Source organism: Camelus dromedarius, chromosome X (genome assembly GCF_036321535.1).
Source record: "Camelus dromedarius isolate mCamDro1 chromosome X, mCamDro1.pat, whole genome shotgun sequence".
In the NCBI taxonomy this organism is placed as follows: Eukaryota; Metazoa; Chordata; class Mammalia; order Artiodactyla; family Camelidae; genus Camelus; species Camelus dromedarius.
This window is the reverse complement of record NC_087472.1, coordinates 35,574,323-35,589,961: the sequence shown is the minus strand read 5'-3', so window position 1 is coordinate 35,589,961 and position 15,639 is coordinate 35,574,323. Positions and strand designations below refer to the sequence as shown.

At 40.1% G+C, this 15,639-nt stretch overlaps 1 protein-coding gene across 1 annotated transcript in view; it reads left to right on the top strand.

The window, feature by feature from the left end:
• The first annotated feature begins 9,661 nt into the window (after window positions 1-9,661).
• Window positions 9,662-15,639, top strand: part of GUCY2F (guanylate cyclase 2F, retinal) — an 89,217-nt gene continuing 83,239 nt past the window's right edge. The window contains exon 1 of the mRNA XM_010985023.3: window positions 9,662-10,461. Within this exon, the coding sequence (XP_010983325.1) occupies window positions 9,732-10,461 (730 nt within the window). The 5' untranslated portion in view covers window positions 9,662-9,731. The remainder of the gene's footprint in view (window positions 10,462-15,639) is intronic.

Below are 15,639 nucleotides of genomic sequence, written 5' to 3'. Positions count from 1 at the left end.
TTCTGTGGAGGACGCATTTATCCAGAAGACTCGTTTGTTAATCTCTGGGTCAATGCATTTAGGTCAGCACTAACTCTGTTACAGGTAGGATCAATTTAAAGGATTAGAAGTGTCTCTTTAAATCCTAATCCCAGTCTTGGTCTGGGGATGCTGAAGAGTGATTTACAAAAAGGTTTACTATCCCTCTCAATTATTTACCCAATTAATGGAATTTATCAAAAGACTGGAGTCCTTGGCAGGATTGTGAATGCATAGAGGATGCACTGAAATGGACACACTGGGTAGCCATACCAGAGATTTGCATGTACAGACAGTAAACTGAAGACATTTGAGCAGTGAATTCCATGGTGAGTAGTTGACAGCTCTTGTTTATTAGAAAGATCATAACGGGGGAAAAAGACACAACCTACTTGGGAGCTCAGACGTCTGACTGAGATACATGAGTTTTAACTGCAATATGTAGTGGGGTAAAAAAGAATCAAAAGAAAGAATGAAATAGAGGAAGAAAGAAGGGGAGAATGGAGGGGGGAAGAGCTTTCAAGACACTTTGAATCAAGATTTGGGCTGAAAGGCTCTCATCCAAGCTTTCATTTAGTTTCTCTCATGATTCTTTTTTATTTCTTTCTGATGTTGTCGTACACAAGCTGTTAAGTTGATTCAGGCTGTAACTGTAAAGATCAATCATCCACAGAAGTTTTTAGCTTGACAAGCTGGGATGAGGAACCATTTTCCTAAGAGCTATTTGTCATAGTCTTTCTTTGTACGTGTTTAAAGAACAGTCGTTTTCCTTGTGAAATCAGGCTTCCCATCACATTGTGAAAGCTACTTGAAATGAAATGATGCATCCCTATGCTCTAGCTACTTTCCATGGAAGCTCGATTCCATGCAGGTGTTCAAACCTTAGTTACCTTGGCAGCGGCCCCAGAAGAGCTGTGGGTCAGTAGTATTCTATTTTCAAAATTTCGTGTCTTCAAACTTTTAGTTATGTCCATGTTTCCCATTAACCCCAAGGAAGGTTTCAGCTGATTTGTTTTGAAGACAGTGTCTTTTACACAAGGGCTTTATAATTTTGTTTTAAAACCCAAATCAGTAGGTGAAGGCTTAGGGCATCTTCCCTCCATCCCTTTTTATTCCTTCCTTCCTTCCTTCCTTCCTTCCTTCCTTCCTTCCTTCCTTCCTTCCTTCCCTCCCTCCTTCCTTCCTTCCCTATATTCCTCTCTTCTCTGTCTTCCTACATTTTTTTTTCCAAATCAAGTTTCTTTCTGCAAAATCCTGGGGTCAGGGATCAAGACTAAATTCTAGAGCAACACAGAACTTTCTGGTTCTCAAGGGAGTCCTAGCAGAGTTAGAAGTACCACCTAATGTATGAAATAGAGCCAGAAAGAATGGAGGGACAAATCTTCAGCTTGGGGGTTGTTTAACAAAGGGCAACAACAGTGGTGACAAATAGCAAGAGGTACTTTCTGATGTGTAGCTTGAAGAAGTACCCATGATGTAAATTTGTAAACTTGAAAAATGCTAAAAAAAAAAGAGCAAAATTTTTATTTAAATTTTTATTATGGTAATAACACTTAACATGAGATCTACCCTTTAAAAAATGTTTAAGTGCAAAATACAATATTGTTAACTATAGGCACCACGTTGTAAAGCAGATCTCTAGATCATTTTCATCTATATCTGTTGAATAACAATTCCCCATTTCCCTCTCTCCATAGCCCTCAGCAAACACTATTCTCTTCTGTGCTTCTATGAGTTTGACTATTTTAGATATCTCATAAAAGTAAAATTATAAAATATTTGTTCTAGCTTATTTCACTTAGCATAATATCCCTTGGGTTCATCCATGTTATTGCATAAGGCAGGATTTCCTTCCTTTTAAAGGCTTAATAATATTCCATTTTATGAATATATACCATATCTTCTTTTCCATTCATCCATTGATGGACATTTAGGTTGTTTCTGTATCTTGGCTGCTGTGAATAGTGCTGCAATGAATGTGGGAGCACAGATATCTCTTTGAAAGCCTTATTTCTTCTTTTAGATATATATCCAGAAGTTGGATTACTAGATTATATGGTGATTCTATTTTTAATTTTTTGAGGAATGTCCATACTGTTTTCTATAGCTGCTGCACCATTTTACATTCCCATCAACAGTGTGCACAGTGTGCAAGGGTTCCAGTTTCTCCACATGTTTGCCAACATTTGATGTCTTTTTTTTTATAATAGCCATTCTGACAGATGTGAGGTGATATTTCATTGTGGTTTTGAGTTGTATTTCCCTGATAGTAGTGATGTTGAGCACCTTTTCATATACCTACTGTCATAGATACACCATTTGTATGTCTTCTTCAGAGAAACATCTATGCATGTCCTTTGCCCATTTTAAAATCATGTGTTTTTTTTTGTTTGTTTTTGCTGTTGAGTTGTAGGAATTTCTTATAAATTTTGGATATAAACCCCTTATCAGATATAGAATTTTCAAATATTTTCCTCCCACTCTGTATGTTGCCTTTTCATCCTGATGATTATTTTCTTTGCTGAGAAGAGCTTTTTAGAATAATGTAATCTCCTTTTCTAGTTTTGCTTTTGTTTACTCTGCTTTTGGCATCAAATCCAAGAAGCCATTGCCAAGACTAATGCCAAGAAGCCTTTTCCCTTTTCTTCTAGGATTTTTATAGATTTAGCTCTTACACATTTAGATTTTTGATCCATTTTGAGTTAATTCTTGTATATAATGTAAAGTAAGGTTCCAACTCCTCTTTTTTTAATGTGGATATCCAGTTTCCCTAATATCATTTGTTGAAGAGACTAACCTTTCCTCACTGTGTATTCTTAGTTCCCTTGTTAAAGATCAATTGACTCTATATGCATGGGTTTTTTTCCCTATGTTCTCTATTCTGTTCCATTGGGCTGTATGTCTGTCATTATTCCAATACTACACTGTTTTGATTACTGTAGCTTTGTAATATATTTTGATATCAGAAAGTGTGATACCTGGGGCTCTGTTCTTCTTTCTCAGGATTGCTTTGGCTATTCAAGTTATTTTGTGATTTCATACCAATTTTAGGATTTTTTTCTATTTCTGTAAAAAATGCCATTAGGATTTTGATGGGTATATTACTGAATCTACAGACTGCTTTGGGTAGAATGGACATTTTAACATTATTAAGTCTTCCAGTCCATGATCTGGGATGTTTGTCCATTGACTCCATTTATTTGTGTGTATTCTTTCATTTCTTTCATCAATGTTTTGTAGTTTTCAGTGTAGAAGTCTTTCATTTCATTGGTCAAGTTTATTCCTAAATATTTTATTATTATTGATGCTATTGTAATGGGATTTTTAAAAAATTTCCTTTTTGGATAGTTCATTGTTAGTATATAGAAATGCAACTAATTTTTGTATGTTGATCTTGTTCCTGCAACTTTATTGAGTACACTTATCAGATCTAATAGGTGGGGTTTTTTTTTTTTTTGAGTCATTAGGGATTTCTATGTAATCTAGTAACTGAGATATTTTTACTTCTTCCTTTCCAATTTGGATGCATTCTATGTTTTTTTTTTCTTACCTAATTGCTCTGGCTAGAACTTCAAGTACCATGTTGAATAGGAGTGGTAAGAAAGGGCATCCCTTTCCTGTTTTGATCTAGAGGAAAAACTTTTAACATTTCACCATTGAGTATGATGTTAGCTGTGAGCTTATCATATATGGCCTTTTTTATGTTGAGGTACATTCCTTCTTTACCTAGTTTGTTGAGAGTTTTTTTTTTATCATGAAAGGGTGTTGAATTTTTCCTAATTATTTTTCTGCATCTATTGATTGATATTGAGATGATAATGTGATTTTAATCCTTCATTTTGTTAAGTATTTTGCAGTATATCACATTTATTGATTTATGTATTTTGAGCCACCTTTGAATCCTAGGGATAAATCTCACTTGATCATGGCGTATGATCCTTTAAAGTGCTGTTGAAAAACAAACTTTTTAGTACTTGGGGTGGGTAAGCATTCTGCTTAAGAGGAATGACCTGGATTATAATTTTTAAATGCTGGCCTTATAACTAGAATAGACAGCTGATCACTTAGATCTGAGGAGCACCAAAAATCTCTTCATTTTCTATTCAAAAAGTGGTCCATCCTTCTTCATATACCTGTTACTGATGCTTGACTTTGAAATTATATTATAGATTAATTCCTTTGGCATAAATTTCTCCCCATCCTTTATTAAAAAACAAACACCATTGTATGAAGAGGAGTAGGGGAAAGTGTTAAATATTATTATTCTTTTACATATCAGTGGAAATCATTTAAGGAGCTTTCTCTAGAGTTGTTTTTCTCTCCATTAATAGGGAGGGCAAAGAGAGCTGCACTAGAAATTTGAATACAAATTTTACTTACTGGATCATTTGCCATAACTGGTTCCTGACCAAGGCCTAAAATAGAGTCTTTTCAAGAACATGGTGATATAAAACATTTTGTTTGTGCTCCATGTCTCCTCTTCACTGTTTATTCAAAAAATATTTGCTGAATACCTATTATCTGTCAGGCACTGCGCAGGATCTGGAGAAACAGTGGTGAGCAAAAGCAAGCAAAGAACTTACAAATTTGACCTTACATATGAGCCACGTTGGTGGACATTATTGCTTTCTTCCTCCTGGTGTACATCGTTTCTTTTCCTGGTAAGATTTCTTGGCCAGGCCCTATCTTCCCCCACTCTTTTTGTAGCTATAGGCCCAGCACAAACCAGATTCTCAATGTATATTTGTTAATAGTGATGACATAATAGTGAATGATTTTAGGAACCCAGATTTTCAGTGTAGCATAACTCCAGCATGGCAGGGTGGACTTCACATTTTAGATACTTGGTAGAGGATTCTAGATTAAAAATAAAAATGATCATGAGCTGGATCTGCCAGACAGAAGCAAGTACAAACCATTTCAACAAAAAAAGCTAATTAGAACAGCAAAGCCTAGAGAATGTTTAATGAATTCAGAAAGCAGTTTAATACTGCAGAGGTTTAGAAAAGTCACTTCTTAGAAGAAGTACAGAATCCCAGGATCAATGCATGACAGAGAAGAAAGGGATTTGCAGATACTCTAGTTTAGCTGAGGGAAAAAAGGAGAGACCTATAAGGGGGAACAATATCTTCAATGTCACGTGGTGAGTCAGTGGCAGAACTGGGTTCGGGATCCAGGCTTTCTGATTCCCAATGTGGTCCCCTTTCCAAACAGCAAGGAAGAACTAGTGCTTATTGAAAGACAACTGCATGCTCAGCATTCTATCTCAATTTTGCAGATGAGGAAGTTAAGAATCAGAGTTAATGTGCCAAAGGTTGTACGCCCAAGATTTCTATTCTCAAGGGCTGGAATTAGCTTCGTGTAGAGTACAACATAGTTTTCTGGAGGTCGCCACCCTCAACTGTGCAACCTTGAACCCTGAGTGAGGGATCCCCAGGTTTGGCTTGAACACTAGTGACAAATTCCTTTAGACTGGATCATAAATTTCTGTTTGCTCCTCCCAGTTTGCTCCATCCCTCTCTTCCTCATTACCTAATTTATTATTTCATGAGGGACAAAGGGATTCCTTTTAAAAACCACCAATGAATCATTCAAGCTCAATCCGGGTAGCATAAAATGTATAAAATAAAGATGGTCTCAGTGACTTCATAGATTAGGGACTGTCAGCAGGCTGTTTAGTATAGTGCTCGATCAACTTGAGATACAAATCCCATTCTACTATCGTGTACCCTCAAGTAAGTTACCTGCCCTTTCTGAACCTTAGTCTCATCATCTGTAAATAAGGGTAATAAGAATACCTACTTCAAAGGGCTGTGATAAGTTGTTTTTTTAAATTGATTTTTTATTTTATTTTTTATTGAAATATAGTTGGTTTACAATGTGTTAATTTCTTGTGTACATCATAGTGATTCTCTTCTTTTTGTATTCTTTTTCATTATAGACCATTACAAAGTAACTGAAGTAAGCCAAAAAGAGAAAGAAAAAATACAATATGGTTTTACTTACATGTGGAATATTAAAAAAAGACACAGATGAACTTATTTACAAAACAGAGACAGAGTCACAGACAAAGAAAACAGACTTATGGTTACTAAGGGGCGAAAGAAGTGAGGAGGGATAAATTGGGAGCTCAGGATTTGCAGATACTAACTACTATATATAAAATAGATAAACAACAAGGTCCTACTATATAGCACAGGGAACTATAGTCAATATAGTGAGTTTTAAAAATAAGATAATGTAAGCAGAGTATAGCCTAGTCTTTGATACAAAGTAAGGACTCAGTAAGTCTTAGCCTTTGTTATCCAAGTGTTAATTTCTGATTCAAATGTACCACTGCTGGAAGATAACCCATCAAACTAGGGGTGTTTGGAAAAGAAGAGGCAGTCAGTTGGCCTTCTTGCCCTGCTGCTGTGAGCAGAGCTCTGTTCTCTATACAGAATTGCCTTCACTGTTGCCCACTACTAGTAGTCGAAAGAGTGAGGTCCTATAAGGACAGAGATATCATACAGTTCAATATCCTTGTCACACTATACATCGGAAATAGGAACCCCTTCCATGCTACTCCAGAGGAGAGGCTGCTCCTACAGTGCCCTGGCTCCCAGGTTTTGCCTCAGCAAATGAAGGATCAGAGCTGGTGGAGGGTGGAGAAGAAGGGTGGAGAGAAGCAGGTGGTTCCTGACTAGAGTTCAGCTTGGAATGCCAGGCTGGGAGGTCTTTAGAGTCTCAGTCCACATCTCACACCTCATCCATCATGAATATTACCCTCGTGCTTTCAACATAATCAGCACACAGAATAGACTTATTTTGGTGGGAGAGAGTTTGGGCTAGATTATTTTTGAAGGTCTAGGTATAAACTGAGGTCCTTATGCACGTAAGTAGCCCAGAACTACCTTTCCACCACCCACAAGGCAAAGTCGGAAGTTTCACCCTTAATCCTATGTACCCCTCCCCCCGGGGTCATGCTGTTTTGTGAGACGTTTCTTCTTCCCAAGTCCTTCTTGACCCTCATTTTAACCAGCTTTCACCTGTGAATAAACGTTGGCGCATACTCTTGTGGTAGGTCTGTAAGATACAGCAGATATACCACTGACTGATTTTTGAGGAGTCAGGCTTTTTCATAAAATTCGGGGTGACAGTCAAAATAATAACCAACAGGCCTGGCACAGGCAGAATTGTTGCTGGCTGTAAACAACCAGTCAGGCTTTACTGGTACACACCAGTGCTGATTATCAGCCCTGAAAAAAGCTATGCCTTTTTTTGATCTTTGGTTGTTATTAAAAATTCACTAAGGATTTTCCTCATTAACATCTTCCCCAAGCAATTAATTCTTCTTATTATGTCTAGTGAGGTTATTCTTGACCTTGGATCAACTTTAGTGTTTTATTAATTCATTTCACAAACATTTATCTGGCACCTACTATGTGTTGGCTAGGTATTAGGGTGATGAAGATCTCTAGGAACTCCCAGTACAATGGTCTCTGTTCCTCGTTGCCCACCCCTTGTAGTTGGAAGTATGAGGTCCTGTAAATACAGAGATATCAAACAGTTCAGTGTCCTTGTCAAAACATAGACCAGAAATAAGGACAATTTATAAATCAGAGGAACATCTTCATTAATGGGTCTAAATATGAGGCACAGGTGGAAAAACAATGAACTCAACCTGGAAGTGTTAATTAAGGCTGCACAGTGTAAGGAACGCTTCATTTGTGTCTTGAAGGTAGAGTTCATCAGGAGAATCTCAAAGTAGAGTATGGGAGGAAGCAGGAGGATGTTCCAGGAAGAAGGAATGGCATCTTCCAAATCCTATGCTTGATAGACTATGTGATATATGTCTGTAGAACAGGGCATTTATTATAGCATCCAGTGAGAATAGGGAGATAAGGGTATAAAGCGAGACAAGGGCTAAATGGAGATTGCCTGCATCATCTCAAAAGAGTTCTCTGCATTTCTTAACTCCACTAATTTTGATTCATTTTTGACTCATTGTGGTCCTTCCACTTGTAGCCTTACTCTCTGAATCCAAATCTGATGGATACATACCTTTCCTCTATCTTTAGGTTAGCTGACTTCTCAACAGAGTGTGAGATGTGATAAACATTTTTCATCTTCAAAGTGTCATCTTCCTTGGGGTGTAAGACACCCCTGACTCCTGGGTTTTGCTGTTTCTCTGGACTTTTCATGGGAGTTCTCATTATGACCTTCTTTCTCTCTGCCTGACTTTGGAGTGTTGTAGGTTCTCAGAGTTTTGTCCTCTGATTTCTTTCTTTACTCTGCAACTCTCTCGTGTTGATCTTATATACTGCCATGTCTTCAATTACCTTCTATCAGTTGATTACACTTAAATTTATACCTCTGGCTCAGCTTCTATTATGAGATCCAATATGTCAAATTGTCGACTGGATCTTGCTACTTGTATATTCTTCAGGCATCATCAGTTCAACATGTCTAATAGAATACATTATATCCCCCACCCCTTCCTCTAGCATTCCCTATCTCAGAGACATGTCATTTTCCAGCCAGTTGCCTAGCTCTGAAGCCCAAAACCATCTTGGCATCCTCTTTTATCCCCCTTACTTTCTACTAAGCTATTATTAGTTTTACCTTCTGAATCTCTTCGTTATTTTTAATCTTGATGGAATCCATCTCCATTCTTCTACATCTTCATTACCCCTCTCTTGTTCTGCCATCGCGTCTCATGTGGATTACTACAATAGTATCCAAACTGGTCTCCCTGCCTCCATTCTTTTCCCTTTCCAACCCGTTCTTCACACTGCTACTTAAGTAATCTTTTACATATGGAAATCTTTCTATATCATTTCTCTGCTTAAAACTGCTGTATACAGGATTAAATCTAAAAACTTACGAATGGCATATAAGACTTTTGGTGATCTGGCCCCTGCCTTGGCTGAGCAGAACAAATGCCTTGGGATTCTGAGAATATAACGTATCATTTCCCATTTTTAATCTCTGGCCCTTACTGCATATTGTGTCTTATGACTGGAAGGTTCTTAGCACCAACCCCCTCCTTTTTTTCAATATTCAACTCAGAGAGACATCCCTCCTCCTCCCCTGAAATTTGGGTTTGAGTGATCCACTCTGTTTTCCTCTGTCTGAGCTACTTCAATTATAGCACTTTTTACTCTGTATTGCCATTATCTATTTATATCTGTGTCCGTCTCCAAGAGGGCAGCCTGGTGGAGAAAAGTAGACATATTTGAAACCATAAAATGATAATATCCCTAATAAAATGCTAATGACATACTAGACCTTGTTATAAGCATTTGCTGTATGTTAATCCATGTAATCCTTATGAGCCCGTGAAAGGGCAGCTGTTACTGAAGTTGAATCAACAGAACTTGGTGATGGATTGAGTGAGGGGGCAGAGAAGAAGGAAGAGTCTCAGCTGGCTGGCAGGTTTCTGACTGGAGCAAGTAGGTGAACAGTAGATGGAAGCGCCATCTTCTGAGATAAGGATCACAAGAAGTACAGGAAGAGGAGGAGATTTGGTTAGGGTAGGGGAAAGAAACTTTCCATTTAAGGACTGCCATTCCTTTGCCATTCTTTCAGAAGTGTTATTACAGAAACTGCAGGAATAATGTAACACATCTTTACTTCTAATTGACAGGCATTTGGAAACACCACTGTCCATCTCGGGAAGGCAGACTAATCTTCCGGTATTTCTTCATTAGCCTGCTGGAAGCAGGAGGGCTATGTTCTTGGGACCCTGGCCTTTCTCTCACCTTATGCTCTGGTTTGTGGCTCCCAGAAGACAGCAAGGAAACCATGGCCTTGCATCCTTCAAGCTCCGGTGGTGTTTGTGTCTCCTGGCCCTTACGTCCCTCCCACAGCAGGTGTGGGCACCCCTCTACAAGATAGGGGTAGTGGGCCCTTGGACTTGTGATCCGTTGTTCTCAAAGGCTCTGCCTGAAGTTGCTGCTCGGTTAGCCATTGAGCGGATCAACAGGGACTCATCGTTGGACCTGGGTTACTCTTTTAAATACGTGATTCTCAACGAAGACTGCCAGACTTCCAGGGACCTCGCCAGTTTCATTTCCCACCACCAGATGGCCTCAGGATTTATTGGACCTGCAAACCCTGGCTACTGTGAGGCAGCCTCGCTCCTGGGAAACAGCTGGGACAAAGGGATTTTCTCTTGGGCTTGTGTGAATTATGAATTAGACAATAAAAATAGCCACCCGACCTTTTCTCGGACACTCCCTTCTCCCATCCGGGTGCTGGTAACTGTCATGAAATATTTCCAGTGGGCTCACGCTGGAGTCATTTCCTCAGATGAAGACATTTGGGTGCACACAGCCAATCGAGTGGCAGGTGCTCTTCGGAGCCACGGCCTACCTGTAGGGGTCGTCCTGACCACAGGACAAGACAGCCAAAGCATCCAGAAAGCTCTCCAGCGGATTCGCCAGGCAGACAGAATTTGCAGTGAGTGCTTTCTCCCGGCTGAGCTTTAAATGTGGCCTCAGTGAAAGGATATTACATTGTTCAAAAGGCTTCCAACCCTCACACCCTAGGATAGCACATTACTCCCCAGTTCTTCATGCATTTGCCCCTTTCAATCACACTCAGGCCCCAAGACTGTCTTGTTTCAATAGAGCCTGTTTTGTGAACTGAATAAAGGTACAAAGACCTGTGGGGTTAAAATGCCCTTGTGTGCCAATGCCTGCCCTTAGCACCTGGGTGGGGAAGAATAGCATCGAGAGCAACTGTGGCCACACACCCTCTACCCCTTAGGACCCTGGTAGTTTCAGATCAGCCAAAGAGAGGTGTGCTTGTGGCTCTATTTTTGTCTGGTCTAGTCACTGAAGAGAGATTTACCTTTGATTCCCTTCTGGGTACTTTCCCTCACAGGTGCCCAGTGCCCATGTGTCTTCACATCTCACTTAGAACCTGTCTACTCTGGACTCTCAAATTCACATCCCCCCTTTGCTCTTTTACCATTCCCCCTTCCCCAAAGCAGGGCTTCTCTCTCTGCAGCACACAACCAGACAATATGGAGGGACCTAGCTGATAAATGAAAGCAGGTTAAAATGAGAAGCCGACCTAAATAGTTACCTTTCTTCTGCCAAGAGTAGTTTTATGTTCAAAGACGATTCTTGCAGAGACAATGGACAAAGTGTGAAGCAAAGGACCTACCCACTGACCCAGGGCAAGTTCGGTGTCATTTGGGAAAGGGAGGAGCCCTTCCTGGTCCTCTTAAATCAGACGGATGTCTTTGACATATACTTACTCCAAGCCCTTGTGACACTTGGTTTTGATTTTTTTTTACTCCAATTTTTTCATCTCCACTTTGCCTTTTCCTGGAAAGTAGCAGTGCATTGTAGGAACGTTGCTCGTCCTCCATTGTAGCCACTCTATCACTTTAGGACAGATAGCTCAGAAACTACTTGTCAGACTGATTACTTGGAGGATTAGTCCTGTTCCCAGTCATTTCCTTAACATAACAATGGGCTTGTTAGAGACTGGTCCAGCTAAGGGCTGGCCTATACCCAGAAGCCCATTTTAAGTTTTGAATATCTCCAGTATTGGACTTTAATTATGATCATTATGGGAGGATGAAGGCAAGAATTTTTCATTCCAAGAACTACAGTAGTCTGCTTCCAGCTTCAGTCTACAAGATCCTATAAATGTTAAGCAATCATTGTGGCTCTGATTACTTCATAATAGAGCTTGATACTTTCAAAGCAGAGCAAAGAATTATTTTTAAAACTATAAAACCATTTCCAGGGAGGAGTCATGCCAGAAACAGGCTGACATATTTAATATCATAACTTTATAATATGTTACAAATCTTCATGAAGCCCAGTTGTCTCCTGCAAGTTTACATTCCATGAGTGTTTCACATCCCACCCGTTCTAAATAGTATATGCTTCGAAATGACATTTTGGCCTCTACCATGAAATGTTAAATAAATCCAGGCCCTGAAGCTCTTTGGGTTGTCAGACTGAGAGAAGTTACAATTGAGTGCTCACCACCCACAACTTTTTTGAGGCAGGGAGGTAGCAAATGTACATATTATTGCCCTACTGTTAGAGATTCATTCCTTTAGGTCAGTGATGCTCACTCTGGCTGCACACTGGAAGTACCTGGACATCTTTTCAAAATGATTGGTGCCAGAGTACCACCTCCAGAGATTCTGATAGTCTGTGGGGGGTGGGTGGGCAGTAAAGGTATTTTAAATAGCTTCCCAGATGCTTGTAAAATGTAGCAAGAGTCAAGAACAAATGCTTCAACTTCATGAAAATGCAAAAAAAAAATGTTCCTTGCTTTAAGTTATCAGTCATTTTTGGTCTTAAGATGAAATTGTTTTCTTTACAACAGTGTGGATCAGCTCACAAGGGAATGGAAATTTTAAGATGAGGCATGGGGATGGGGGTGGGGGCGGGGAAGCCTAGAGTTGGAGGGAATGTGGTTATGGAGCAAGGGAAGACTCTGGGTAGGGAGAACAGAAACAGGAAGTGCAGTAGAAACTCAGAAAGGGAAACAAAAGGGAGTGAAGACAGTTCTACTCTCTAGGACTTTGTCTCTGGTTGCTGACAAAACATAGGCAGATTCAGGTGAGGCATGCTGGGACCTCAGCAACATGAGTCAGAATGTGTATGGGTTGGAGGTGGATGCAAGGAAACTGAGGCATTGGTTGAGCTGTGGCCTGAGTATGACCTCCGGCAACGCAGTGTGCAGTGTCACAAAGAGTGTGTGGGACTCATACTTGGCACAGTCAGTTGTGCCAAAGTGCTCCAAGTGGTGGGTGGGATATGACAGTAGGAGTTGCAGAAGGGGGATGAGTCTTAAAGTAAGGTAAACTTGTCATCCACTTGCTCATCCATTGAGAGCAGTGCCCCAGCCAATAAGAGCCCGAGAAGCAGGATCCAGAGTATGAACATAAAGCACCAGGACTTTAGCCATGGGGCCTGGGGTCCAGGGCACATCTCCAGTCCCATCAGAAAATGGGAGATCTGGTGAGAAACTGAGCCAGAAGCCAATGAGTATGAATTGGGCCAACAAAACAATGAAGATGGCTACAACACACTAGATCCAGCAAATATTAGGTCAAATCTCTAGCTGATTTTCTAGTCCCTTTCAACTGGTAGGACTGAGCCTGTTAAAGTAGTCCTAGCTGTTAACTATTGTGACTGAAAAAGCACTGAGGTTTTTTTGTGATCTCAGCTGAGGAAGGCAAGGCCTGGCCTCTTCTTTATTCTGCTGGATATGAGACTACTTCTTAGCACCGTGGACCCACAAGCAAACCTTCAGAGAAGGACCTTTTGTGATATACAAAATAAAGTGGGAGGGGAATCACTTCCTTTGGAGAGGACTGGCAGTATTTGGAAGTAATGGAAATAGTTGTAAGATTGGTTTTGTCTGATCTGCTCACAATAACAGTGACCACAGTCGCATGTGGCAGTGGCAGTGGCAGTTATGGTGGTAGTGAGGGACAGTGGTGGGGAGGGAGGGTAGAGAAAACCTATTACCAGCTGGTGTGCCACTTCTCCTTCTTGTAAATGGATGTTTCCAGTTAGGAAATATCACTGGCACCTTACTGGAGTTAGAAGGAATGTCTTTCTCAGAAACCTGTCAAAATTTTGCTTACACAACACCAAGACAATGATACAATTTAACAGTAAAGATGATGATAACAATAATAATGGTTGTGGGCTCTTGGAAGGCGAAACAGCAGGGTGTTATTAGAGGCTGCCATTGAGACAATGAAAGTAACCATAATACCTCTTTACATGTGAACAGCTCTCTACAGTCTACAAGGTATTTGCATATAGATAATGTCATTTAATCCTCAGGGTTATCCAGGAGAAAGGTATTTTCTTTCAAGTTTTACAACACCTGTGAATCTCACATAACAAGTAGGTAGGTGTAGGCATTATTAACACCAAAGAATGGGGTAAATGAAGTCCCAGAAAAGGGGGATTCAGCCTCTCCCATATTGTCAGCTCATTTCCTTTAAGCTTCAGCGGCAATTACCAAGTATCTTTGTTTCTGACAAAGTCATAGAGGAAAGATATTCATCAAAGACAAAGGCTTCACCTTCCGTCAGGGCTGCTATACGTGATTATGTAGGTTGTGCCCTGCACAAGGGAATCTAGCTGGGGGGGCATGAGAGCCAAACTCCAGTTCACTGTCTGCTCCTTAAACCATGAATCCTGTTGGAGGTTTTGAGCCAATGACACAAAAGAGCATCACTCACTAGGCAGAGCACCAGTGGGATTGCAATTACCCAGAAGAGGTTCCTTTGCTAATTCTCACAAAGGCTAGCAGGAGGCCCCACTAAAAAGCTCTTTAGAGAACTTTTCAAATGGCTATTTGGAGCCCTCCTCCCTTCGCCTCACCTTTTTGCCTATCAATGCTTGACTGATTGTGAAATGCTTTCAATTTGGGCTTACCAGGTTGTGGAACCATTTGGAGATTCCTTTAAATCCATCCACATTGGGAATGCTTCATTATAATATGATGTTCAGTAAATAGGACATAGTCAGAATGTCCTTCTCATTCTTCAAAAATTGTATACTTTATTACTGTCATTGTCAGGGACCCAGTTAGCCTCTTCCCATCTATTGAAGTTTCTTGTACATTGAACCCCCCCAAAACCCCAGTAAGTCACCCCCAAACCGATAATAATAACAGTGACAACATGCTAATATCTAATATTTGTTGAGAATTTATTATGTGCTCATTTTGCAAGAGTTTTGTTTGGACCATCTCATTCAATTCTTGCAGCATCCCTATAAAGTAAGGCCAATTACTATTTAATGCACTTTATGGATGAGACTTCTGAGGCTAAGAGAGGTTAAATAACTTGCCCAATAGCTAGTGAGTGGGGAAGCCAGGATATGTATTCAGGTTGATCTAAACAGTACCTCTCAAATGTAAGTGTGATTGGAATCCCCTGAAGGCCTTGGGTCCGTCCTCCAGAGTTTCTGACTCAGAAGGGCTGGGACAGGGCTCCAGAATTTGCATTTCTAACCAGGTCAAGGTGGTGCTGATGCTGCTGGTCCAGGGATCATACTTTGAGAATCACTGGTTAAATGAAAGACTGATGCTCTACTGCCTCCTGTCCACTTTAGGTACATCCCTAAAGCATACTCATTTGAGAGTCTGTGTACCACAGTATATTTAGCCCTTCCATTTCTCTCTCTTAATTTTTGGGCCCACTAATGAAGTTCTTTTAAGTGCCTCATGGTAACAGGTGTTGGCACAGTTTTCCTACAGTAATAACCATAGTGATACTATGATACCAAGGCCAAGAGACTTAATGCTGGTAGGGAATTCAGTATAGTATTTGGTATAGATAAATGTAAGTAAATGTAACTGGTGAAAGGACAACTTATTCTTATGAATGGGTCCACTATTATTAGGAGTGATATAATTATTGCAGACCCAGCCTAAGAGGAAATCTCTAAACATCTAGGCTTCCTATGTTTAAGAGGCCTTATCTGGCTAGCAGTTTAGGAAAAGTGGAAGAAAGCATATGTTGCAAGGTATGGAGAAGTATTAAAAACTTATCTTAAGCTGGGCAGCAACGTGAAGGCAATAAATGCATTTGTAATACCAGTTATGCTGGGTATGAATAAACACGATCTGATCTGATGC